Genomic DNA, 26,569 nt, shown 5'->3' with positions numbered 1-26,569 from the left:
GATTTTTAAAAGGAGGTTTTATTGCCAAATCTCAAAGCTCTTTACAAGCAGGAGACAAAGTGCTGCCTTTCCACGGGCTGCAGCAGCTGCTTTTCAGATCGTCATCCACACTTGCTCACTTGCAAACTCACTTCCTTCCTGTCACAGACATGTAAACTGGTGGCACAGCCCAAAATACAGACTCACACTCCAGCACTCCAAGCCCAGAGGGTTTTCAGGCACAAAATCCCCCAGCCTTAGTGCAGCCAAAAATTAGATGCAAGTTTAAATGCATGTTTAAAGGAAGATTTAAAAAAAAAGTGCATGGTGGCAGGATGTACACTGAATATGGGAGTTGCCATAGAAGGCTGGATGTTTTAGGATGAAACTGCTAAACCTATTAGAAAAAATAGTTAAAATCAAGAGTCTCTAACATAGCATTTGCAGCAGTAAAGTTACTGGGTGATACAGAGATTCCACTTAAGTTATACCTATTTACAAGACATAATACAAATCTAGTAAGATCTGTTAGTACAGCATATACAGTAATTCGCTGTAGGTTGTAAAATGATTTAATTTGCCAATTTCCTAACAGGTAGAGGGTATTTATCTGTTAGGATTCCTACTGATGGCTATTCAGTAAAATGTCAGACATTTATTCATTAGAATATTGAGTATAATATAAAAATATACAGTAAATATAAGCACATCCTGTAGGTTTGGCTGTAACAGAGAGGGATGTCTGGCTATTTTCACCAGCACTTTGCCAGACAAGTATCCACAGAACACACCACCACAAGAAAACACTGGGGAGAGCAAAAGCATTTGTGTATAAATTAGGGGACTGAGCTACCCCATAAGCTGCCATTCTCCTGGATTTCAGTGCCAGGCTTTGATTTGCCTGTCCTGAAGTTTAGGATTGGCTTCAGCTTTGGGATATGAACCTGTACCCAGAGTTTGCCCTGGTTTGTGTATACTCCTGTTAGTGTGAACTGGGTTTTCCCCCATCTATCTATTGTTACAGAACTGCATCTTGCAAAAGCCTGCCTGCTCTCTGGAGCTGATGTCCCTCGACTTCCAGTGCACACCAGGTTCTGACAGCTCACATTCATACCACACAGTGTTCGGTAAACAAAAGTGCACATGCAGAAAAATACATTTAGATAGCAGATAGGCACTGAATATTGTCTGTGTTCTTAGCCCTTGTCCTAAGTGTGTCTGGAAAGGTGAGTATGACCCATAGTTCACACTGAACCCACAGCAGCAAATGGCACAGGCCCAGAGTTTGCTCCAGGCTGTGTGCCTCAGGGTGGCCTTAGGACACTGGAAATTTCTTGTCTCAAAGCAAAGCTTCTTGGCACCTGAGCCCTGAATGTTTGACCATGTAGAATTTACCATGTGACAGAATAACAGGTGAACTCTCATACAACATCTATGGCTGTCTTGAGAGGGGGACTCAATACCAAAACCAAGGTTAGTTTAATCAAAAGAGGCAGAAGCACCAGTTATGGTCACTATTTATCTTGCTGGCTGGTGGTAGAGACCAGGGTTGTTGGAAGCCCAAAGCCAAACTTTCTGTGCTCAGATCTGAGGTACCTGTGCCTAGCCTAAGAGGAGGCTCAGATGAAACTTTACTGCTGCTGTGGGTGGTGTTTGCAGCCCCCTGCAGACTTGTGGGACCTGGGAAATTAGGAGAAAAATAAATGGATGAGCTAAGAACAAAGTGCTGGCAAATGAAAGAAAAGAGTTTAGGTAGCGTGTCACTCCTTAAAACCATTTTCTGTTTCCAGAGCCTGGCTCAAGCAAAGGAGAAACCCTCTGGGCTGTGACACAATTCTCCTCACAGCAATTACAGAGAAGAGGGGAGAGGACCCAGCTGGGGTATGGGGTTATACAGCAGCAGTGCAAAGACGTGATTTTGCCACTGCTGTAATCACTGAAGACTACAGGGACTGTGGTGGACAGGGGAGGCTGTGGGAGTTGTGCTGGAGCCTTCTGCAATTCCTTCCTCAACCCCTTCCACAGCAATGCATTCTTATTTTCATATACTTAAGCCATTGGGACTAGCCCCAAAGTTTTGTGTGCAAAATGCCCTTCCCTCCATGTGTGTCAATTAGAGAGATCTGGGCCAAACCACGGCTCTCAGGCTGGCCAGGACACAGCAGGTGGAGACGTGTTCAGTGGGAAGGGGAACTCATCCAGACCCACTGCCTGATGTGCATGCTCCTGTCAGTTACATCTCTAGACAACACAAAGGAACACACATCCCCAAAGCTGCTTTGTGACAGCTCTCCTAGGAAGCTCCTGGGGATCTCCTGGACATAAGTTCTCCAAACACCCGGCTATTTGTTCCTAAAAGCACTGAGGGGATTCAGAGTTATCAGATAGGTACAGTCCTCAATAATAAATGTGCTGTCTGGTAGAAGACACTTTCACAGGCCAAGTGTAATCTCAATTTCCCTATTAATGAAAGAGGAACAATCAATACTTGCCTGGCAGTGATGCTTTGAGACTTGAATTCACTCATGCAGTGCTCAGCACACCTAAAGCACTGCAGAGCCAGTCTCAAAGTGCTCCATCCAGCTGCTCCACGTCAGGGACAGGAGTTTGGATACTTGGAGCATACTTGGAGTCAGGAATTGGCCAGTTTGGTTTGCCTCTGTGTGAGGTCACCTTTTAACTGTGGATGTGGTTTTATGAGTATCTTTGGAGAAGATTAAACCGTTTATCTTTACATTCCTAGATGTCACTGGGCCAGGTGGTCTGGGAAACCACGCCAGCAAGCAAACAAACACTGACTACATTTATCCTTAAATGATTTAACTGGGAAAACCAGATAGGTGCCAGTGTAATCTGGTATTTGCTTGTCTGTAAATACAGAGAGACAGGGGCTTTTGCTAGAATAGCCATTCTGCTCCTTTCAAAAAATCTGGCTTGGTCTGATTACCAGTAATTTTTAAGGCCTGATCCATTGAAAGGACTTTGGACAGAATCCTTAAAGAGCATTCACATTTTTGAAACTGTTCACTGTCCTGTAACCTTCTGCTGTGCTAAGAGGATTAGAAACAGACTGGTATGTACAGCATGAAGAAAGAAAGATGCTGTAACTGAAAGCTCAATTCTGTCCCACAAACATGGTGTGTGCACAGCAAAACACCATCCTGAAACACTGGCCTAGCAATGGTACAAATCAGAAATGCAAATGTTTAGCTTTGATTTTGGGAAAGAAGTCTCTGCAGAGTGTGTCAGGGAGCACTTCTCCTATAAAGAGTCACTAGATCCTTTTGCTTTTCTTTCTGTTTCTGTGTTCCTTCTTTTTTCAGTTCTCCAAGACCTTTAATTTCTTGCAAAACTTGTGAAGCTTGCCGAAGCTGTTCTACTGCCTCATTGAGCAACGTCTCTGCCACCACTGGGGGTCCATTCCCCTCCTGGGCCTGCTCCAACCCTTCACGTAAAACCTTCTGCAGAAGCTTTTCTGCCTTTTCCCTTTCATTAGCAACTTTCTCCTCCATTTTAGCTAAGCATGGATGGGGATCCTTGGGGAAGCCTTGGTCTGGAAGCGCTCTCCGTTTATTTTTGGAGTCAGAGAGCAGGTCTCCCAGAGAAGAACAGCGAAGTTTGAGACCTGAAGTGTTTTCTGTAGAATCTTTCTCCTCAATAGTTGCTTTTACACTCTCATGGTGTGTTTCTGTAGCTAAGGAAGTCTCTGTCTCTTCTGCTGAAGTTTGCTGTTCCTTCTCGGCTGCGGTCCTCCCATTTCCTTCTTCTGTTTCAGCTGTCAGGGATGTGAACTCTGCCACCTCGCTGGCTGTGATCCCGTTCACTGGGGGCTCAGAGCTGCCAGACTCCTGCTCTTCCCAGCCCCCAGCTTCCAGGTCACCATGGCTGGAGTTCACTGTGGCAAGCATTTTCTCTGGCAAAACCTTAGGAGGAACAGGAGGCTTTGAAACATCTGCAGCAGCAATCTCATCCAGGTTGTCTTTGCCATTATCTCCTGATGATTCCAAGTCTTCTGTCTTTTTAGGTTCAATGGTTGGTTGGTCCCAAGCTACTTTCAGCTTATCTGGCACACTCTTAGGAAGTGGAATTGGAGCTTTTGATATAACCCTGTTGCTGACCTCAACGAGGTTCTCTTTGTTTTCCTCACTTGGTGCTTGGGATTCTTCCACATTCTCCTCTGGACTTACAGAGTCCTCTTCCGTGGCATTTACAGTGTCCTTTGATGTGATTCCTTCCTTAAGCTTCTTATCTGGAGGCAGTGGAGGAGACAGAGGGTTTTTATGTTCCTGGTCAGGAGCATTGTTCTCTGCCTCCTGGTTTACTTTTGTAGGTTTTGTAGGTGGCATAGGGGGCTTTGGAGTTTCCTTTTGAGGTGGTTCATTGTCACTTTCACTGATAGTGGAATCAAAGGTTGGTGGTCCATTGTCTACTATATCCAGATCTAGTCGCAGGATACCATCTGATGTACACTTGGCAGCCTGAAAAACAAGAGAGAAAGTTTTCAGTATCCATCATTGATCCTGTGTTTCATCCTTTAACTTCAAGTTAAAGTACAAAACCCTCACAACCAGCATAGCAAGCAAGGGGTTGCTGCTTCAAGCTGAGAGGGTTGGGGCTGTTCAGCCAGGAGAAGGCTTCAGGGAAACCTTAAAGCCCCCTCCAATGCCTAAAGGGGGCTTCCAAGAGAGCTGGAGAGAGATTTTTCACAAGGCCATGGGGTGATAGGACAAGGGGGAATGGCCTTAGGATGAAAGAGGACAGGTTTAGATTAAATGTTCAGAAGAAGTTCTTCACTATGAGGGTGGTTATGCCTTGGCACAGGAAGGCTGTGGATTCCCCACCCCTGGAGTGTTCAAGGCCAGCCTGGAAGGGGCTCTGAGTAACCTGGTCTAGTGAAAGGTTCCTTGCCCTTGCAGATTATTTTTAAGGTCCCTTTCAACCTAAAGCAGCCCTTGATTCTAAGAAAAGCGCAGAGCTTACTTTACTACTTCCTTTGAAAAGAACGCCTTAAAGCCTGTTCCACAATAACCCAATTTCTTGGTTTTCCTGTGGGTGCTAGTGTTAAGCTCTGCCCTTCTTTCTTTGTCCTGTGGTAGTGGGACCCCCTACCCCCTTCATTTACAATGTGCTTCCCCAAAGGCTCACTTTTCTGCTGTTGAGCTTGGCATAAACCAAGCTGATCTTTAGATCACTTGGCCAGGGATTGCAATTCTGTTGTCTTCTGCTTGCTTCTTCTAACCTGATGTCATCCTGGCCTGACCCAGGCCAAGCCTCAGCTGGTTAAACCTCCTTCAGACCACAGGCTATGTGCAAATCTCACTAGTTTGAGGAGGTTTTCCTAAAAAGGAGGGACTTAGCAAAGACATTGCAGCGTGTAAGCTCAGTGCCCCACAGGGAGAACCACAGTGACAGTTCCTGTGTGAGGGAACCCAAAACCACACGAAGGCAGAGCTGCAGCCAGGGCCAGGCCCCTGCAGTGCAGAGAGTTTGGTTAAAGTCTCTTTTTGCCTTTCCAGCCCATCAGAGAGATGGAGACAAGCTGCATCCTGGCAGCTTGGCCCTCACCCATCCTCACCTGGCCTGCTTCTAACACTGAAAATCCATGTTCATCATTTCCTTCATGAATCTGTAGCCAGCAGCCATGATACACATCTTTCTGCAGGCTCTATCCCCTCATTCCTGCTGCTAAATTTGTAAGCCAGTTTCTCCTGATTTTGGCTGAGGGTGAGAAGTCTTAGAGGCATTAACCTCCAAGGTATCTTGTGAAAATAGTGATCTGAGCAGGGAAGAGAGATGTTTTTAGTGCCTAGGGAAGGGCTCCCCACCTTACTGAACCTGTGTTAGGCAACAGAATCCCCAGTTCATTGTTGCTGTGACTTTTGTCATGTTTTCTTCTGCGGTTTTCTGGAGGATGGGAATCTATGATTCATTCTCATGCATTTCTCTGGGAGAGACACTCTCCCTCCATTTCTATGCAAAGCAAAAAGTCTCAAGGTATCTCATTTTCTGCACAAGGGTCATCTGAGTGTTGTGCAGGCACATAAGTCAGAGTCTTGGAAGTCTGAAGAAAGAAGGTTTGATTTAAAAACCTTCCTTCCTTGCGATTAATGCTCTGCTAAAATATCAATCTGTCTCTAGAAACTTTTTCATAAATCACAGGAATCAAACATTAGTAAGAATCTCTCCACTGGAAATGAAATACACGTTTGTGGTTTGTTCTTTTTTTTTTTTTTAAAGTGACAGACCCAGAAAATCAGTTAAAAGTAGACAGGTTAGTCTATAAAACTGCCAGGGAAAATAATATATTCTGTTTCAGACCTAGGGAAGGGCTTGTAAGCTTGAAAACTTTCTCTGGTTAGCTTAATAAAAATACAGCTTTTCCTCGTGGACCATGCAGTTCTTCTACCTTTAGACCACTGTGGCTACAAAATTATCACGTCTTTGAAAATAGATATAGGAGCTTCAGTCTGTTCTGAAGGAAATGAAACACTAATGGCTCTGACCAGATGGTGAAGCAGCTTATGAGTTATGAAAAGCTAAATATATGGTAACATGCTGCAGCAGAGAGAGATCTATGGAACCTGGAGCTTCATTAGAGAGGTGCTGGCACAGTCTTTCCTGCAGGAAGTTGTTTCCCTTGTCAGCTTTCTCTGGGCTGTCCATCCCTGGGGTTTGGTACCTGAGTGGAAGGAGCAGCTGGTGGAGTGGCTCACCCCAGGGTGCACTTACCTCCTTCAGGTGACTCCTGGTGGGTGGCCGACGTCCGTGGGACACCTTCACCCTGTCCCGAGTCACATGGTCCAAGGAAAGGCTCTCATCTACTTTCACCTTTAACAGGGGCAAGAGGAGGGAAACAAAAAAGGAAGAGGGTCATTAATTTCTCAAGATATGTCTATAAAGTTGTCACTGTCACACATGAAATGTTGAAGCATTTGGGGAATATTTCACCACTAGTCTTTACCTCAGAGCTCAGTCACAGCCTGCCTGCAAGCTCTGCATGTATGTGATGGATATTTAAGGTCTCAGAGGTTTGCAATGGCTGAACTTCTCTCCACCTAAGAGGCAGGGAAAAAAAGGACACAAGGAGCTTTGTCCTCACTGCACCCTGTGCTTGGACCAGCTCCTGCATGTGGCAGAACACAGCACTGAAACTGCTGTTTCCATCTTAGAGGTGAAAGCTCATTAATAACCGTGACCTGACTGTGAACTGTATCAGCAGCACTTTGTTACAGCCCTTCCCTTCCACAGCTCTAATGACTGCAGGATGCTGAGGAGAAGGTGTGAGCAGTGACCTGGATTAATTGCAGCTCCAGCTGAATTAACAAATGTATTCCCTGGAATCAGACAAGAAATCCACTGCCTCACACTCCTAAGGAGGGAGGTCCCAGTGCCCTGACAGGTATTTCTCTGTGCTGGCTCTGTGACCATCCACCCACACTGTGGCCAAGGGCTGGAGTCTGCTCCCCATGGAGGAGAAGCACCAGTGACCAGGAACACTGAATCATCTGTGTGTCCTTGGTACCACAAGTTTGTACAAAAAGAAAGCTGGCAAGGGTGAAATAGGGATTTAAAGAGAAAAATGGCTGGTATGGCAGAGTGGTTTTTACAGCTCCTTCAGGGCACAACAGATAATCCAAGCCAGCTGAGGGCTTGACCCATGAGCCTGTTCCTGGCCTGTGTGGAAACACTTTAAATCTGAGGTTTGATCCTTACTGGAATGAATGAGAATTAGAGGCTGGCTCTCTCTGTAAGGAGGATAACCCCACATCACAGGGCAGGGAGGTGATCTGAGATCCACCTTGCTGTGCTGCTGAAGGGTGTGCAGAGTTCACTGCCCACTTTGCCCACATGATTTTGCCCTCTGCTGAATGAAAGCAAAGCCCAACTTCTGAGAGTTGACACCTCTAGCATATCTACACCAGTTAGCCCTTTTCTCAAAACTTACTGCTTTGGTTTCCTTTGCTAAACACTTTTGCTGATTGCTTTTTCCCCCCTTACCCTGCTCATTTTTTCATGTCATTCCTATGTTGGTGGTTTTGTTCACTTCCTTTCAGTTACTGAAAGAACTGCAGAAGAGATGCTGCTCCTTTGGTTTAGCTCAGGGCTGATTTACAAAGTAAAAGGGAACAGGCAAGGTTAAACAGGCTCTAGGTTGTGCAATTTTTATCTTCCCCTCTGTGCAGCAGGATGGGAGGAGAATTTGAAAGTGCAGGTGTGCTGGGGCCAGAGGCAGGCAGGTTTGGCCAGGACCATGGAGTAACTGCAGGCAGAATAGCTGGTGGACTGAGTCACTTCAGACCTTCCCAGTCCTGAAGACTGGGCTATATCCTAACCAAGTACTTCCATTTCCAGGCTGCTTGGTGCAGGATCATGACAGTGTGGGGAAGTTGAGTCCCTCCAGGCTGCATCCCAGCTCTACACAACTCAGAGTTGCAGTTGCTTCTCTACACCAGCTGCTTCCATTGGGAGAGGGGGACTCCCAGAAATCCTCTGATCCCAAGCTCTGAAGGGAAGGAACCTGCCCTACCTAGCACACCACCTTTCCTAGGACAATGGCTGACTTGCAGGAAGGATGGGGAGAACAGGGGTTCAGACAAGTTCTGCTTTTAGCTTAATGAGTGATGGATGAGAATACACAGAAACACAGGAGTTTGAAAACTGTTTCTCTTACCTCATCAAATACTTTGTTTTTGCCTCTATTGATCCCTTCATTAAGGGCTTTTATCCACGATTCCTTTTCTTCCAAAGTTGGAGCTTGAAATTTGATGTCATGAACCTGCAAGAGCAGAGAGAGAATTTTTGCTTGAGCATTCCTTGTCAGGACCAGAGATCCCTCTGAATCACTTCAGTATCTATATAATATCCAATCCTAGCCTGTGTTTAAACTACAGATTCCTTTGTGCTTTGGCATAGCTCCCATGAACAGGACTTTGTTATGCTGGACAGCTTTTTGTTGTAGTTTTATTTTGGTAACTATTAAAGTAGTAAAAAATAAGTTTCTTCCTTCTGCAAAACACTTGGAATAGCTCTTGGAGCATCAGTGAGTACAGCAAATGGTCACAATGCACAGAATCAAGTTGAAAGTCCAAGTCATACTGGCTGCTTTAGATGGAGTAAAATATTTTATTTCTCACTTCCCCCAGAATACAAAGAACGGGAAGGCTGCATGCAGTGGCCTCTGCCTGCTTCCCTTCCTGTGGCTCTGCAGAACAGAACTGATACAGGAATGTGGGGCACTGACACTGGCTGCTCTAACCCTGATCCAGCTGGGCACAAGCATGATGAGGCATAAGAGCAATGTAAGTGCAAAAATTCACCATAGCTTTTTCTGTTTGCAAAGGAAATCCAGCAGTGAACACTGCAGACAGGTTCTCTCTGGGGTCTGGAGAGCTGCCCCAAGAAGAAGGGAAGAGCTGGCCTTATAAGAGAGAACTGGCAAGAAGTATGGGTCCCAAATAAGGAGGGAGGATGGGTAATTGTATGGCCTGTCCTCCAGCCAGCCAGCTCTTCCCTTCCTCTAGGGCAGCCCCATGGCTTTGCTCAGTGTTTCAAATCTCTTCTTGCCCACAGCAGGGACAATAAGTAGGGTGTTACTTTCTTCACTGCTGTTTTCTCTGGGCACCTCACCAGTATTATGTAGCTTTACCCCAGAGTACACTTCAGGTGAGAGAAATATCATTTTCACTTTACAGGTGGCTCCATGGCAGAGCAGCTGGGATCCAAACAGCTCCATGTGGTGCCCTAATCCACAGTGCACAGGCACACAGAAATACTCCTGTGCTAAAGGACATCAGCAACACTGCAAAATGAACCACTTAAAAGTCAGACACTCCCAGTATTTCTGGGCTGTAGGGATGTCAGCCTGCTGTCTGTGTTCCTCCTAGCACCATCCCTAACAACAGGGTGGCACTTCTTACTGAGTTATTCCATCATGTTTTATCCTCCTGGGTCAATATGTCTTATTGATTTCACTCTGCTCCAGCCCTGCCCTGAAAACAAAATTACTGATTCCCCTGACAGTCTTTTTTCTTTCCTGCTTATCACTACAGTATCTGGTGGGCTTCACAAATTCCTTTTCAGAGCAACTGAAGTTATCCACCTCTTACAGATGGAGAAGTGAGATACAGACAGGCTTGTTCAAAACAAAACCTCATGGGGGTTTTGCCTGGAACAGGTTTTTGGGGATACTTAACATCCTGTAGGTACTCTGCACTCTCCCATTGCCTTCAAGAGCAGTTGTAGCCTCAGCCTTTTTGTAAATGAGGCCCCACATTCCAAAATCACAGCAGTGTCTATATAAAACAGGGACTATATTAAATGAGGGGGACAAAGCTAATGGTGACTGACAGTCGAGTGCTCTTAGCAGCTCCCTGTTCATGGCACAACAAAGCAGCAACTGTTCTGGGTCTCAGCAACTTCTGAAGGGACCATCAGAAATTCTGCAGAACTAAAGCCTGATCTCCTCACACCCACTCTTGCTGTTAGAAACCAAGTGTTCTTCCTTTCTGTATCTACTTCTCATGTCAATGCCATGGATTTACATCACAGCTGCCAGTGCCAGACACTCACAACCAGCATGGCAAGCAGGGAGTTAAGGAGTAATTTGGGGAAAGATTCTTTATTCGATCAGTTTGCATGTAAGGTGACAGGACCACATGCCTTCCTGAGAGCTCAGAGGGGAGGTTAGGGCCTGACCCACAGCCCTCTGCAAAAAGAGCCCTTTGTCTGGGATGCAGAAGGGCCACTCTAACCAGGGAATGTAAGGGAAGGCAAGGCTCCAAAACAGAGTGACAGCCAGATTTTGTTTTAGTCGGAGCTGGCCTGGTTTTGTGTGCGCTTAAAAACTTTTTTTGTTTGGAAACGATTTTGCCCCAAAGCTTTGTGATTATAAAAGCTTATGAGAAAGCTCTACTTGTGAGCAGCTGAGCTGCTGCACTGCCTGGCAAAGACCTGGCAGCCTGCACTAGGGTTTAGAATTCTCCGTACATGTTGTTCAGGGGAAGGATTCCTGCCTCACTTCAAGCTTCCTCTTCCAGTCCCACTTTCTGTGCCTCATTCCAAATAAAGCCTCCCGGACTGTGACTAAGCAGTGGTGTCAGCAACTCTGTGGCAGAGCAGAACTAACCTCAGGGGGGTGGTTCCTCGTTAATGAGAAGCTGAGATGTCCCTCTGGCATACAACCCTTTGCCATCAAATGCAGATCCAGTGGATGGGTGACAGAAAGGGACTCATGGTGACAGCAGAAGGGAGCTGGGTGAGGGAGGATGAGCAGCACAGAGGGACCCACGGGACAGTGTGGGCAGTGCCAGCCTCCTGTTCCTGCAGCCCTGCTCCCTGTTTGCACAGCTCCCTGGGGCTGTGACACAGAGGGGCAGGTTCCTCCCAGTGCCCAGGTATCTTAGAAATTTTTTCTTTTCTTTTTATAACACACAGGCACCGAGGCACAGCCAGGCTGCTGGGGCTCCAAGGCTCATGCTCAGTCTGCTGCCAGCCACAGCCTCTTTGTTGCCTTGCAGACCCTGGTCTGTCTCCATCCATCTGTGGCTCCTGTCCTCAGCCAAAGCAATAGGGAGAGGAACCATCCATCACCCAAACAAGGATGGGAGCTCTCTGTAAAGCATGAAGCTGCAGAGGAGAGGCAGGAAGAAGATGGTCTCAGTCCTCCCTCTCACTGGGATTCTTGCACAGTAGTCTGAGACTCCCAGGCTCTCAACAAACAAGGAACAAATGAATTTCTCTTGTCTGTATCTTTACTCATTTGAATATTTACAGATACCAGCAGATGACTCTAAAGATGGGTATTTCCTACAAAACATTAAGCAGAGTCTGCTCTCCAGCAGGAATTCAAGGCAGAGAGTCAGTGACACCAATACAAGAGGGCAGGGTAACACATTTGCACTCCTTCTTGCTAAGCCAGCTGAGACTGAGTCATGCCATAAACAACAGGCTGGTGTGCCAGGAAAAGCTGTCATGGCCAAACCTAGTGACCATTGTAAGCCATGAATGCAGGCTACACAATTTACTGACAGTTACTCAGAGCACAGCACAGGCGGTCAGCTCCTGCTGAATCACGGCCGAGATGTCAGGCAGCAAGAGCTCTCACAAGGATCACTGTCTGTGACAGCAGCAGGACCTGGCTTCCTCACTGCTCCCTGTCCTCCCTGAGACATCAGTCTTCTCCAGCACTGACAGTCTGATGGCAGTGCCAGCCTGCTTTCCAGGAAAGACAAGTGTTCCTGGGGTCAGTCTGTTGTACCTATGCTAAGTGATTTACACAGCTCTGGAGGGCTGTGTAGCTGCAGTTTAAGACTGTTACCAACACTTCTTTGCTGAGCAATTCTGCAGATCTGCTGCAGAGGTAGGTGACACAAATCTGTGCTTGGTCCTTATTTGTTTCAGTGCAAAGCCTGGTGGGGCTGGGCTAATCTGGACTGTGAATTGTCTGAGAACTGCTGGGGGGGTTGTTCCCTTCTGCTGACTTTTGGTGCAGGGTGGTCACCTCCAGCACAAGCTGGAGCAGAGCTGGCTCAGTAACATCTTAAACTATCATGAGTGCAGCAGAGTCTGTCTGCCAGATGGGAGGTCATTTCTTGCCTTCTTCTACATGACTTTGTCAGGTTATATCATGAAGGGGAAAGGAGAAGACAGGCACTCCCTACCTATGACAGGGAGGTTGGAACTAGGTGATCTTCAAGGTCCCTTTCAAACTAAACCATTCCATGTTTCTATGAGATGACTGTCAGAGAATTCTGGTGGTTTTCTGTAGCTGAACCAAGAACTACATCATCCCTGGGAATAATGCAGCATTTCTGCTGGACTGACAGACCCCAGGAGCAGACTCCCCCAAACCTCACTGCATTCTGCTGCAGCTTCCAGGCTGGGCTCCTGGTGAAGGCAGTTCCAGGTACCTCAAAAATTGATGGAGGGAAAAATAAGCAATGGAAGTTTCCATCCCTGACCACAGGTGCAAGGATTCCATGGGGAGCTGCAGGACTTGCTGGTGGACTCTTTCCTTACTACCACCCTCTTCCCAATATAAATACTTCCCTGCAGCTGAAACTTTTCAGATCCACTGAACACCAGACTTGTGCCGATCTCAGTAATTTTCAGAGTTTACACCAAGCATCATTTACACTGCTTTTTTGCATTGTGAGTACATTTTAAAGTCTCTGGGCCAAGGCTGCTGCCCTTTCTTAGAAGCCCAGCTCTCTGCATCCAAAAGTTTTCATTTAATTGCTGTGGATGGAATGAAGCATTTGAGATTTCTAAGCAGAGCAGGGCTTTTGCACATTGCCAGCTTCCTTCACTGAAGAATTGAAGCTCAGGGGGCAGTGCTTTCTTTCTACCAGTGCAGGCGTGTGACATGCTCATATTGTCACAGCTTAAAAATGTCATCCTTGTGACCAGGCCAAGCAGAATCTGGGGTACATTCATCAACAACCAGTGTTTAGCAGGACAACTTATTTATTCAGGTGCAACTTCAGCTGCAGAGAAGTTTTAACTGACTGATTCATCTCTGCTCAAAAAATATCCCATCCAAGATTATTTAAACTGGGATTCCCCTACAACTAAACTGGGCTCCCTGTATTCAAGATTTGTGCACTGAAACAGAAACAGCCTTTGCTAGCTTGTTCCTAAGAACCTCAAACTCATTCCTCAGCATGATGCTCAGGAGAGAGGGTGAAAAAAAAAACAAATCCTAGCAAGATGTGGCAGAGCTTGGCAAGCTGGCTCACAGGGTGATTTTAAACTGTGGATGGCAGCAAGCCTCCCAAATGGAAAATGTTTAACTGATATATATCGCCACAGCTGCGATTTCAAAACAGAAGAAGGACAGTTGTGTACGTTGGCCTCCTAATTGAAGCCTGTGCTAACATCTGCCAAAGTATGTTGTGTGTCAACACCCTCACCAGATCCCCAGCCAAAAGAAGGGTGGGAGGGGAGCCACAAACAGGGAACTTTTCATTTATAAAAGCCCTTCCTTTCACCAAAAGAGCCTTATAAAAAGTAGCCTCTATCTAGGTCTCCATTGAATCAGTGGCATGAAAAACAGGGTAGTTGTAAACTTGCCAGCATGCCAAAAGGATGAAGTTACCCTTTTGGGCACAGTTTGGGCACATTTTTCTCATAGCAAGAAATGAAAGGTTTAGGAACAGGCCTCACACCCTGTATTGATTCATGGAGCAGTGCAGAGACACATGCAGTTATTACACAATTCTCTCTCAGTAATATATTTGCAGATAATACCTGTTCCTATTGTGCTGCCCATCTCTGAGCACACAGGTTATTATTTGCCTTCCTAGGAATAGAATCACAGGATCCTGGAATCATTTGGGTTGGAAGAGACCTCAAAAAACATCTAGTTTCAGCCCTCCTGCCATGGGCAGGGACACTTTCCACTATCCCTGTCCAGCCTGGCCTTGGACACTTCCAGGGGCAGCCACAGCTTCTCTGGGCACCCTGTGCCAGGGCCTCACCATCCTTGAAGGGAAGAAATCCTTCCTAAAGTGTTCTGGGCTCCAGCACTCTTGCTGGAGCTCACTAGCCCAGGGTTTTGGGGCAGGAAAGTCCTTGTTTTGTTGTTTTGAATGAAGTTTAGCACAATGGTGCTCTGAACTCAGCTGGGGTCTTATTATATGAATAAACACTAAGTGACTGGAGTGAAAGAATAAGCAACAGTGACAACAAGGACTAAACAATCTCCATTTATTTAAACAAAATGGAGATGGGGGAATGCAGCAAGTTGGTATTTTTGCCTGTTCATCTTCTTATGGAAATGAATGTGCTTTGTCCCTCACAACTTCTCAGATTTGCATGGGGAGATTGAGTAAGAACTCTGAGGCCAAAAAAATCTTATTGAAATTAGAAGGCAAAGTGTGATACCCCAAAGCAACAATGAAGAAATCTAGCCCATAAAGATGCAGAAATGGATAACATGCAAGTAGGAGCTAAGGAGAACATCCAAAGATGTGTAGTGATGATGAATATAGTTAGGATGTCCTTGCATACACCCAGTGCCCAGATGGATGTATAGTCTCTGCAATGCCAGCCTGGATTTTAGCTTCTGCATCTAACCAGATGCTGTGCAGGAAGCTACAGATGTAGGGTTTCATGAATTCTGCAAAATAAATCTTTTCTCCTAGGAACTGTTTGGCTGCACATAACTTTGCACTGGAGTTTCTCAGATCAATGGTTCTAACTCCAGGAACTGTCTCAGTACATGGATTGGAATTATTGATTTCACTGGAACTTGGGCAAAGCTGCAGCATCTACAGGTGCTCAGAGGACATGGAGGAACCACAGGGAATGATCATTTTCCAATTCTTAAGGAGTACTGGAAGAAAGAAAATGCTAAGGCAGGGGAAAAAGAAATCAAGAGGAAAAAGTCAAGCCACAGGAAGACCCTTTCCCCATGATAAGAAAGAAATGACAGCGACTTTCCTTCTTACACACTGCAGACCCTTCAGAGCTACAGGTGATTTCTCCCAGCTGCCAAGGAGCTCAGCCTCAGAGCTTTTCATCTGCTCTGGGAACTCTGGAGCTCCAGCTGGCTGGAACTCTCCAAAGAGAGTTAGCAGACTCGAGGGTGATGAGAAAGGCAATCCTACCTTCTTACCCGGGGAGCGGATTAAAATGAAACGATTTTTCCTTTTTAGCAGTGCACGCAGCTCCTGGCACTTGTCATAACTCTCCAGTTCCACCGTTTCTATGCACTTCTGTTCATCCTGCAAAGAGGGAATGAAACATTATTATGAATAGGAGGCATTGAAATCAATCATAGACCATCAAATTCTGCATTTCTTCCCTTTGCAACTGTCTAAAAGCTCTTCTGCCTTAAAAATAACCTGCATGCAGCCAGAAATCCCCATAAATCAGGCTGGCATCTCATTAAGAAAACACCCTAGTCTTTAAGCTACAGGCCCAGTGGTCCACAGTGGCTGAGCAAATAACAGGTTGGGGACAGTAACACCAGCTTCTGCCATTGCTGTTGGCCTCATCCAAGGATCTGCAGCCAGAAGCGACTCCACTACCTCCATCCCACAATGAAAGGAGGAGATGTGATTCTGCTTTTTCACAGGGAAGATGACACAAGCATCATGATGGTCCAAGCAGCCCCCTCAGGAAGCCTGAGTCAGAGCAGGGATAAGAGAGGAGCCCTGCTGCCACACTGAGCTGGGGTAGACTGGTCCTCACATCACAAAGGTCAGCAGGAGCCTTGTGTGATGGACACAGTCCTCCTGCAGCCACGCTCTGAGCTGTCAAAATGCTTAGGACTGGAAATACAGCCCAGTGCAGCCAGCAAAACTGTCTGGGCCAGCATCTCAGTGGGGAATATTTATCTCTGGAGTATCTCCACTGATGACTGCGGGCCGCGATCTTGGCTCATTTCTCGCAGTAACATAACTAAAATTCCACACGTGGTGCGTGGCTCAGTTCAGCTGCAGAGCACCATCCCTAATAGGAATCACAGCGTAACGCTGGGCAGATAATATTCTTCATGTCTCAGTAGCCCAGCAGAGACCAAAGCTCCCTTTTACTAAGCACAAATAAGCAGTGAGACTCTCAGAGCAGTTCTTGCCAATGAAGTGCTACAGTCAGCATGGCTCATGAACCTCTCCAGTACCATCCTGAATTAAAACCTCTGGCCATAACCACCCCCAGCTCAGGCTCTGCTCCCAGGGCAGCTCCCTGTGCCTGTATGAGTTTGGATTTAGCAATTCCTGTAGCGGAGAAGGGGGTGTGGGATGAGGAAACATGTCATAGCCAGGAAGCTGCTGCGTGGCTGGAGGCAGGGAATGGAGAGTTCAGAGGGAAGTGGGCTGCGGGGAATTTCCTCCCTTTACCACTTGACATTTAAGTCGCTGTGCAGAACTCAGCCTGCGTTTCAGTTTTCTTAACCCTCCTATCTGGGGATGGGGGCCTGGCAGAGCTGATGCCAGTACACAGAGCGAGTCCTGAGCCACCAAGGGACGTCTGGATCTAATTTAGGTTTATTATTTTAATGACATTACTGTTTATTTCATTTAACACTGAGTAGGTGAATGTGAACTGGGAAAACGCATACTAGGAGGAGGAGATTAATCCTGCCCAAACCTAAAACCCGGCCGATAAAATCCTGCTGACGCTACCGGGCCCTTTGAAGGCTCCTGCTGCAATCCTGGTATCGCAATGTCACTGCAAAAGGACAGGGATGGAAATAATAACCCCTCTGCGGCCAAGAAATGACAGAGAAGGGTGAGGTCAGGAATACATGCCTCGGGGATGGGTGATCTCATCCTGGCCTTCGGAGGAAGACCGCCCACGTTACAGCCCTGCTGCACGGCCGGTGCAGCTCCCAGCTCCTTCCCTGGGCTCAGGATGCAGAGCTCTGAGAAGAGACCAGCCCCAAGCCTCCTGCCCACCCTCCAGCTCTGTTCCCAGCAGAGCCTCTGTCCCCCTCCTTGTCCATGCCATCTGTGCTGCCTCTTGGACAGGAACTCTTCCTCTGATCCTGTGCAAGCCTTGCTCCACCTCCTAAGGGCTGTGGAACACCAAGCTGGGGAACAAGGGGACTTGGCAGGGTGGAGAGATGTGGTTTCACTGTGAAATTGCCTCTTGCCTTCCATCTGCCTGCCTTCTCCCTGGGGAGGCTTTGGGGACTGTGACCTGGCCAGCGAAAAGGGCAGAGAGGATGGGGACATGCAGGATGCTGTCTGCCAAAGACACCTTGACTGTTCAAGCTATGGCTCCTTCATCTCAGCGACATGAACTTCTCAAGTGAGTTATCTTCTTCAGGGAAAGCAGGGAAAAAAGCAGCCAGAGAAATATAAAAACTCCAAGCATGAGGCAAGGGAAAAGCATCTGAGTTCAGGGAGCACCAGAATGGGGCTTTTGTCTATGTTTTACCCTTGGCAAGCAGCCATCCTCTCTCTGTGAGCCTACCTGGGTCACAAAGAGATCCTTTATGTCTGTCCTGCACCACTAAGATAAAGAACAAAAGACCCGACCCCAGTGCAGGTCCCCAGGTCCCTTCAGCCTCCTGGGACCTGGAGGACACTCAGCACCATGCAGAGACAAGGGCACTTCCAGAGTCCAGCCCTGACACATGTTCTGGACAAGCTCAATCCTGGTACAGAACCCTTACATTCATGATTTAATGCAGAAAAACTATTCCATTAACTGTTCATAGAACAGATCCTGTGACAAACATATCTGTGTCTGTTGGCTTGGCCCATAAGAAGAAAGTTACTGAACACCTGGACATATTAATGCACATGCTTAACCAAAGAATCACACTTGGCAAACAATTTCCTTAATGAAAAGTTTATTAAAAGCTCAGGGGAAAAGACTCCCTGAAATTTTCATTTATATGAAGGTGTAATTCCCAGCAAAAACCTTCTCACTGTCACTCACTCAGGTGCTGAGACCCTCTATTCAGTATAAAACATCTAGACCTGAAATAATAATTTATTTATCTATTTGAGGCTCTTAAGAGTGTTTTAACAAATCTGTTTTAGGTATACCTTGCTATATATCTTTAGGTATATCTTGCTTTACCAGGGGCAAAATGCAGATGTTAAGTGTCCAGCTGTTGAACCCCCAGTGGATGCTCTGCTCCCTAGAATCTAGTAGGATTTTTCCCTATCAAACAATACACTTTAAAAGAAACCCTAAAACAACATGAAAACAACTTAAGCACTAGCTGCACTGTCTAGGGGGTAAAAAAAAATCCAAACTCATGACTGACGCTTTCTAATCCATGAAGTGATTTTACTGATCTGTCTAGTCACCCTATATAGGATTGCCTGGTCTTCAGATGCTCTCTGTAGGTTTTTTTATTCTCGTAACAATATGCAGAGACAAGAAATCCCACTGGAAAAGAACTCGCTTGTTTCTGTGCAGACCTGCACAGCAGTTTTCTTGGGATCTAAGCATCCTGAATTTGCATCAGTGCCTCCTTTCCTGACATTTGAGTATGGAATAAACAAACATCATGCTTAACTGCACCTTCATTTAGGTGAGGGTACAGACGCAGGGTGCTGTAGGTGGAGGCACAGCAGAGAACAAGAAATCCATCTCCTTTTATTCCCCATCCACTGAAAGAAACCTGAAGCCATGTGGGATGGCTTTCACCCCATCTGCTCCAGGTAACACAAGAGGCATTTGCCATTTGCCTTCAGGAGGTGGCTCTGCTTTAAACCAAACCCAAAGCCTGACTACAGATACAGTTTGGTTCCCAGATCAGGTCAGGAGCACATTCCTGGAGATGGCTACTGGTGATGATATATGGTATTTGAGTGCTGCTCAGACTGTACTTTCCAGTAACACTGTACAATGTTCTGCTCCCCTCTGCTCTTGTTTTGCACCTAAACCTCAGCTACAAGTACAGCCAGGCTCATGCAACTGCATCAACAAGGTGGCCTGCATAGGAAACAACTGCTGAAATGAATTTTAGCACCCTTCACTATTTGTGAAGGGCTGGACATGGGAGGGACTGAGAAAAGGACACTGAGTACAAGGCACTACTCAGTTCCTGGAAATCTGATGGGCTCAGACCACTGAAATGTCCAGCCTCCAAACTTGCCTGCCCATATGGAAGCTGACTCCCTGTTTAACCCATCTAAGTCTGATTTAGGATACTTATAGAGAGATGCCTTTTATTCCTGTTGCCTGAGGGTTTATCTCCTTTCTTTTTCAGCAAGCACTGAACAATCCCATTTGTAAATGTTCTGGCCTGAGGATGGTCTGGAATGCTGTATCCTTCTCCAGGGTCACACAGAGCAGACATGTGGAGAAGGACCAGTGGGAAAAATGGCACCTTGAACTCCATAAATGCAAACCACCACAGCACAATGCACCACAGACTCTGCTAAGACATCAACCCTTCCCATCTCCAAAACTTAGTTCCCCATTTGTAAGACAGAGACAGCCACACTGCCCTGACTCACATTAAAGGAAGACAAATGCAGTAATAAACATGAACTGCCTCAATTCTGTTGCAACAAGACCCCTCCTGAGTGCAGAAAATTGCCATTTCCTTTGGTTTCCCCGTAGTAAGTCTGCACAATCACATGCTATCCTATTGTGCTACCAGATAATTTTGCAGCAATTTCCTCTCCTAAGACATTTGACTTCACTGTAAGCCAGTTTAATAGCCTATAGATATTAACATGATCCCTTATTTACAATAATGGGACCTTGCAGCTACTGTAGCTTACAGATGCAATTTATTACAGGATGTTACCACAATCCGCAGGCTACCAGAAAACATTATGCTGGTTGTTACAAATGCCATTTTCCTTGTTGAGATAATAAAATAACCCTTTAAATGATTGGGATTTTTCCTTCTTCTGAATGTCTGTGAAAATTAATCTTACTTTAAAAGCCTCCTTTTCCCTTGTGGTAATGAGAGCCTCCATGTATCTTGTTTTTAAATGCATGCCCTTGAAAAAAAAAACCTACGTCATGTTTACAGATTTTGAATTTTCGAGTTTCTGAAGCTTCAGCTGGAGTCAACAGGTGTCCAGGGCACTGGGAAATGATCTACAGAGAGTCAACAGTTTGCAGGACCAGGCTGCATCCCTCTGGGTAAGAGAACCCCCCCTTGCTTTTAGTGCCTTTTGAACTGCTCATCACCTGACATTGACTTCTCCTGTCATTATTCTTGCAATCTTCATGACATTTCACAGCTAAGTACAAATGACACCAGAAAGCTTTGGGATTTGAGACAAGCAGGAGTGCTCAGCACAAGAGAAGAGGTAGTATCCTTTAACCTAAATTGTTTATAACAAATCTTCTTTTTTAGGCAAGAGTATGTTTTTAAAAAAGAGAACTGAACTCACTGTCAGTCCTGCTGTTCCTGAAACCACCGCAGCAATACAGCTGCTGAAACATTTCCCCATTCTTCTTCCCTTGACACACTGCACATGAAGCTTTACATGATTTTGCTTTTATATCATCCTGATGCCCACACATGACCCAGATCCTCTTGGACCAGACACCTCACAGGCACGTGGTCCTTGTGCAGACCACAGTCCCCCACCCTGCTGCACACACAAGCCATTGTCATTTCTAACTTCTGGGGCAAACTCTGCTCTTGCAGAAGCTGCTTGCAGCCCAGGAAAGAGGGCTTGACTCAGGACAAAGCCACCTCTGCATCCTGGCAGGACCAGCCCTGCACTTTTCATTCTTCTCGCCTGAAAATCCAGGACAGATTTGGCTTGGCTCTTATTCCTCATTTGTCTGGAAACAACTCTAAGTGCAGCCATGAACTTAAGGCATGCAGTTTATCTAGGGAAGTCCAGGACAAGGCTCCCAGGGGTCCTTTGCTCAGAACTGGCTCAAGTAAAGGGAAAAGATGAGCCAAATCCAGACTGTCCGTGCTTAAGGAGGACAGCAAGCACTCACAATCTCATTCTGCATCCTTCAGTGGCTAAAAGAAACCCTGAAGAGTCTGGCTGGCAACAATTTGAGCTGCTTGAGGGGTGCCAAACAGCTGCAGGGTCACCTGCCATCCCCTCAAGTGGCAGGTGGGAAGTCAGCCTGCTACAATCACTTTTATCCTTCAAAAGCCAAAACCTCATTGCACATATCCTGCTTCCGCCCAAAGCTTTACTCGTTCACCTTCTCACAGGATGTCCTGCCCCCCATTTTTTTGTTTTGGCAACGGCCCTGTCAAAATATTCAGTGGCTAAAATATTTGTAATATAGAATATATTTAAAACGCAGCTGTTGTCTCTTTTAGAGAGTTCACCCTTCCTGGAGATATCTGGAGAAGCCCTTTTGAAAGGAATGGGCTGGAGGGAAGAGTAAAAAAGCACAGGGACATGGATGTGTCCCCAGGGGCCTGCTCCTGCCCCTCATTCAAGGCCATTAGCTGTGACCATACCTCATCCTCGTAGACCACGAGCTGTGTTTTCCGTAGCTGGATGTAACGATCCTTCCACAGTCCCAGGAGCCCCCCGCTGCTTTTTTTAATCCAGCCATGTTTCTCTGCAGTTGGAGCACACTTTGGTTTCTCTGAGACCCCTTCCTTTGTATCCTGCAAGGACAGAAGGCATGAGAAGTTTCCATCATCAGAAAGCCAGCCTGGAGATTTGGCACTCACCAGGTGTGGTCCCTCCCCACCACATCACAACGGAAGACTGGCCCTTCCAGAGGAAAACTCAACCAGCTCCCACAGGACTGGGAAGTGGGCACAGACCTCAGCCATCCCTGGAGACACTGTTGGGATGGCAACAAGCCCACCTTGCTCCTCTGTTCCCTCCCCCAGGGGCTCTGCTTCCCTCTCTGGGGAGGTACTCCTTGCTCACTCGTGCACCAAGTGCACCTTGAAAAGGAGCAGCCTCCTCTCCTTTGCTCCTCCAGCACGATGGATTCTGCTGGCATCAGTAGCAACACTCATATTCTAGATCAAGGCCATTTCTGCAAGCTTCTCTTCTAGCCACCTAATGCTTGGTCACCATCCCCAAACCAACTCCTGTGGGCAAATCCATGGCATGAGGGACAGGACTTCACCACATCCACACTAAATGTTCCCAGCAGGTTAAAGATGAAAGCCTTCCTTCTCTTCAGTGCACTGAAGAGCCTTTGCAAAGGCAGGATCCCTGTACCTCTCCCTTGGAGCACCCTGCTGCTCCCCACACCCCATGGACCCCTCAATAAGCCTCTTTCCTGGAGCAAGGCAAGGGGAATCCCTTGCTGAGCCAAATCCCCTTACACAATCACCTCACCAACCTTGTGATTTATTAGGAGAGGCCAGCCCAAATCCTCCTACCGCCTCCCAGAGACCCCACTGTCCTCCAGAATAATTTTCTCCATGTCCCCACACGTAATAGCAGCAATCCTGCTGCAGAGAGCAGGCACACAACAAGAGAATGCATGACAAGACAGTCCCAAACATCCCAAAATGGCCCTCACTGCACAAACTGGAGCTCAGACATCTTGTTTCATAACATGAGAAAATCCCAAGTGCATGGAACAGAGACAGAGCTGGACACTCCCATAGCCAGGACAGAGCAAGTGTGTATGGACGAGCTTCAAAAATCTGGAGGAGAGCCTTGTTAACGAATCTGTTTTCATGCACCAAACTCCCACTGAACACACCCTTGGACAGCAGCTTTCATCAGGGTAAGCTCTTATTCCAAAGAGGGAGTTTGCACCCATAAAAAGAAGAAAAACAGCTTAAACACCCCGTGCACCCACATTATTCTGACCTCCACTAAGATCTGGAAGGGGCTGGGCTTTGCCAGTAGGCTCCGGTGCAGACTGGGAAAAAGAAACTCAAATAAACTGTGCTTCACCTAAAAGAAAATTGGGCTGAAACCCGTAACAACCTTGGTGCCTTTTGTAGAAGTTATTTCAGTTGTACTGAGCTGTATCTGAAACAGCCACAATACAGGATGACTGAGCATCAAAAAGTTTTCCAGGAAATGGAGGGACTACATAGGGTGGGTTTTTTTTAAACTTGACTTTTTTGGTTGCCAGGAAGTTGCATTCAGTTGAGATCTGCGACTTCAGCAAACATCAATTCCTGCACAAATACAGACCTGCTGGCTTCCTGATCGAGAACCCTTTTGATGTCATTTTTAGATAATTGGGCATGGACTTTAACCTCCCTTGTAGCACTTGTGCATGGATGTAGCTGTATGAAGAGTTTATTCAAGCAAGTCCAGACCAACAACCGCTAAAATGTTTTTACTCTTTAAGGCTTTTTTTCACTTGGCAGGTGAATTTTTGCTGGGTTTTTTCCCCACCTGGCAGAAAGGCTGAAATCACATGGTAAATGTGTCTATCCACACTCTGCTCTGCAGAGCAAAAACTACTCTGGTTTTAAAATAAAAGTACTCCCTGTGAAGACACAGCACCTAACATCTACCTCTGAAAAACAACCTCCCCCAGCAGAGTTGGGGATCATGTTGGCATCTCTGCACAAGGCAGAGCGAGGGCAGAGCTGGTTTGGGGTCTGGCTCCCCAGCTTTTCAGGGACTGCACCTCCCCTCCTTGGCATTGAAGGGTTGCCTTGGAGCTCTCCAGATCACTCAGGAGCCCTGGCTGGAATTCCTGCCTGAAAGGAGCCATGAATGGGGGAACCTCAGGACTTCCTGCTGTGCCAGCACCTGGGAACATCCACACAGAGGATCCATAACTCCAAGGCCCACATGAGCAGCCCAGGAGAGGGAAGGTGCAATGAGAGGGAGAGTGCTGGTCTCAGTAAGTGGCAACAGCCACAAGCAGAGAGCTCTGCCCCTTGCACTGCACAGGAGCCACCTGAGCCTGAGCTGCCTTCTCCAGTCCCTGCTACAAGACAGATGTGAGGGGTCAGATCCAGCACTCACAGGGATGCTGAGCTGCTGGGCTTTGGGTCAGCAGCTTCCTCCTCATACCCAGCACATCCCACGAGGGGGACAGGTGCTGTAATCCCTCACCTGCAGCTTAAGGACATAAAAAACCAGATGATTGAACTGGGAAGTCTGTTTCTGCAAAAGCAACAAGAGTCTCAGGGATGGTGCCTGACATTTTGCAGAATATTTTTATTGCCAGCCCTGCCCCAAATTGGTAAGGGGAAGTTGACCAGGGAAGGGCACTGGCAGCAGGGCATTGTGTCCATCCTGTGTTACTGTAATTCCACAATTAAAATGGGAGCATGACACAAAGACATGAGCTGCTGTTGTTAACTCAGCTGTATATGAGCATTCTACAAGAAATATTAAGATATCCATCCTGGGATGTTCTTGAGCTGGATTCATTCCTGTGGGAATTCCATGAGGAGAAGCCCCCTGACATCAGCCAAATGGGCCAGTGTAAATGAAGGAAGAACCAAGTTTTCCTGATGCTGTCTGATGCCAAAGGCAAGGAGCCATAGGAGCCAAGCCATAGGAGCCATTTTTGCATTTTATATCATGGTGGCATTAGAAGTGAAACACAAGTTCCACTCCTTCAGCTTGGTTTAGCCTCACATTTCACAGCTCAGCAGAGAACCCAAATCACACAGGATTGCTTTTTATTTAACAACTAGGCAGTTTTTTCTCCTCTCCCCTGCCCTGTATTTTACGGGCCCACAAACCCACATAGTCTTCATGCCTTCCAACAAAACAAACCCCCAAGAGTTGAATCACGTTGTTGCTTTTAAAGTTACACAGAGCACAGAAGTGCCTGAGACAGTTACATCAACTTCATTTCAATCAAGCACCGCACTTTACCACACACTCCTTTCTACCAAGGTGCTGATGAACAACTCCCAGGAGACAACCTGCATCCCCACATGTCTGCTCTTTTTCTCCCTTTCCACTTTTTCTCCCAAACCCAGCCCTTCCACTTCTCCCCAGCCTGCTGGAGCAGAATAGTTTGTTTCACTGGAAACAAACTGCTCAGATCCACGTGGAACTTGGGGAACTGCCTCTGACACCCCTTCTACAAGCAATCCCTGGAGGATTCATGTATCACTCAAGAAGAGAAGCCCATGAGATGGTCAGTCAGTGCTGGGGTAGGTGTGAAGCCCCTTTGGCTGGCGGCCACCAGCTGGAAGCAGTTTCTTGCTGTGGATTAATTTCATGGATGCCAGCGGATAATAACAACTCTCAGTCACTACCAACTTGGGCTGCTTTGCCGTCTCCCTGCTGTTTTAAAAGAGCTTTCATTCTTGCCACAGAATGTTGGGAGCTGAAATAAGGGGGTGTGAGGGGGGAGAGACAAGCCACAGTACAGGGATCGCATGCACCAGACAGAGCCTGAAGTGCTCCGGCAGCTCTGTCCTACCGGGAGCTTTCTTTGTGCATGAGCAGCAAAACCTCATCCAAGGAGAGGAAGCAGGAATAATTGCGTGGCCAGACGAGGGGAGAAACCGACCTGTTTAACTTGCTAACAAATTTGTGGCATCTTAATCAATCCTCACAGGGATGGATTATTGGGGTGTCTGATCCCATGGACATGAAAACCGTGTGCAGAAGAAGCACCACTGTCCTTCTCCGAGTTAAGCCCGTCCCAAACAGAAAGGAGGAGCAGAACAGAAGTGGGGAAGGCTGGAGGTGCGCAGACATGTCCAAGCTGGCGATTTGACCCAGGCCCGGCTCCAGCAGGGCAGGACAACACCCCAGCGGGACTCACTCGGGGTGGCCCGAGTGGAACCAGCCCGGCTCTGCCAGAGCCCGGCAGCCGCTCCCGGCCGGCTCCAGCATCCCGAGGGTGCGGGGATGCTCTGCCCGAGCCGCTCCGGGGGCTGCCGGGGATGGGAATCCCCCCACCCGCCGTCTCCTTCGCTGTCCTCCCCGGCAGCGGGGCCGGGATGTCCCAGCGCCGGCCAACACCCGAGAACACCCCGAAGTGCCCGGCGCGTCCCCCTGCCCCAGCGGGCGCCTCTCCCGCCCGGCCCGGGGGTCCCCCCGCCCTGTGCCGGGGTCACCCCCGCTGCCCGTCCCGCTGCCGGCCGGACTCACTTGCTCCATGGCTGCTCGCCGCCCGCTCAGGGGCTCGGCCGCCGCCCCGCTGCCCCGCTGGGCTCCGGGCGGACGGGCATGCCGGGCGGGCCGGGGGGTGCCGGCCCGGGCCCCGCCGCTCTCCCTCCGCAACAACTTCTCGGGGAGCCGGAGCCGCGGCAGCAGCAGCACCGCCG

General features: G+C 47.5%; 1 protein-coding gene across 1 annotated transcript; it reads right to left on the bottom strand.

The window, feature by feature from the left end:
* PLEKHO2 (pleckstrin homology domain containing O2) lies at positions 1 to 26,569 on the bottom strand. Its single transcript, XM_033070957.1, has 6 exons — positions 26,394 to 26,569; positions 21,848 to 22,000; positions 15,588 to 15,704; positions 8,651 to 8,755; positions 6,709 to 6,807; positions 1 to 4,457 (listed from the first exon to the last, which is right to left on the bottom strand). The coding sequence occupies exons 1-6, from the start codon at positions 26,400 to 26,402 to the stop codon at positions 3,225 to 3,227; spliced, it is 1,716 nt and encodes a 571-aa protein (XP_032926848.1). The 5' UTR covers positions 26,403 to 26,569; the 3' UTR covers positions 1 to 3,224.

This window comes from Catharus ustulatus, chromosome 12 (genome assembly GCF_009819885.2).
Source record: "Catharus ustulatus isolate bCatUst1 chromosome 12, bCatUst1.pri.v2, whole genome shotgun sequence".
Classification (NCBI taxonomy): domain Eukaryota; kingdom Metazoa; phylum Chordata; class Aves; order Passeriformes; family Turdidae; genus Catharus; species Catharus ustulatus.
The sequence above is the reverse complement of the archived record's forward strand: the minus strand, read 5'-3'. Positions and strand labels throughout refer to the sequence as shown.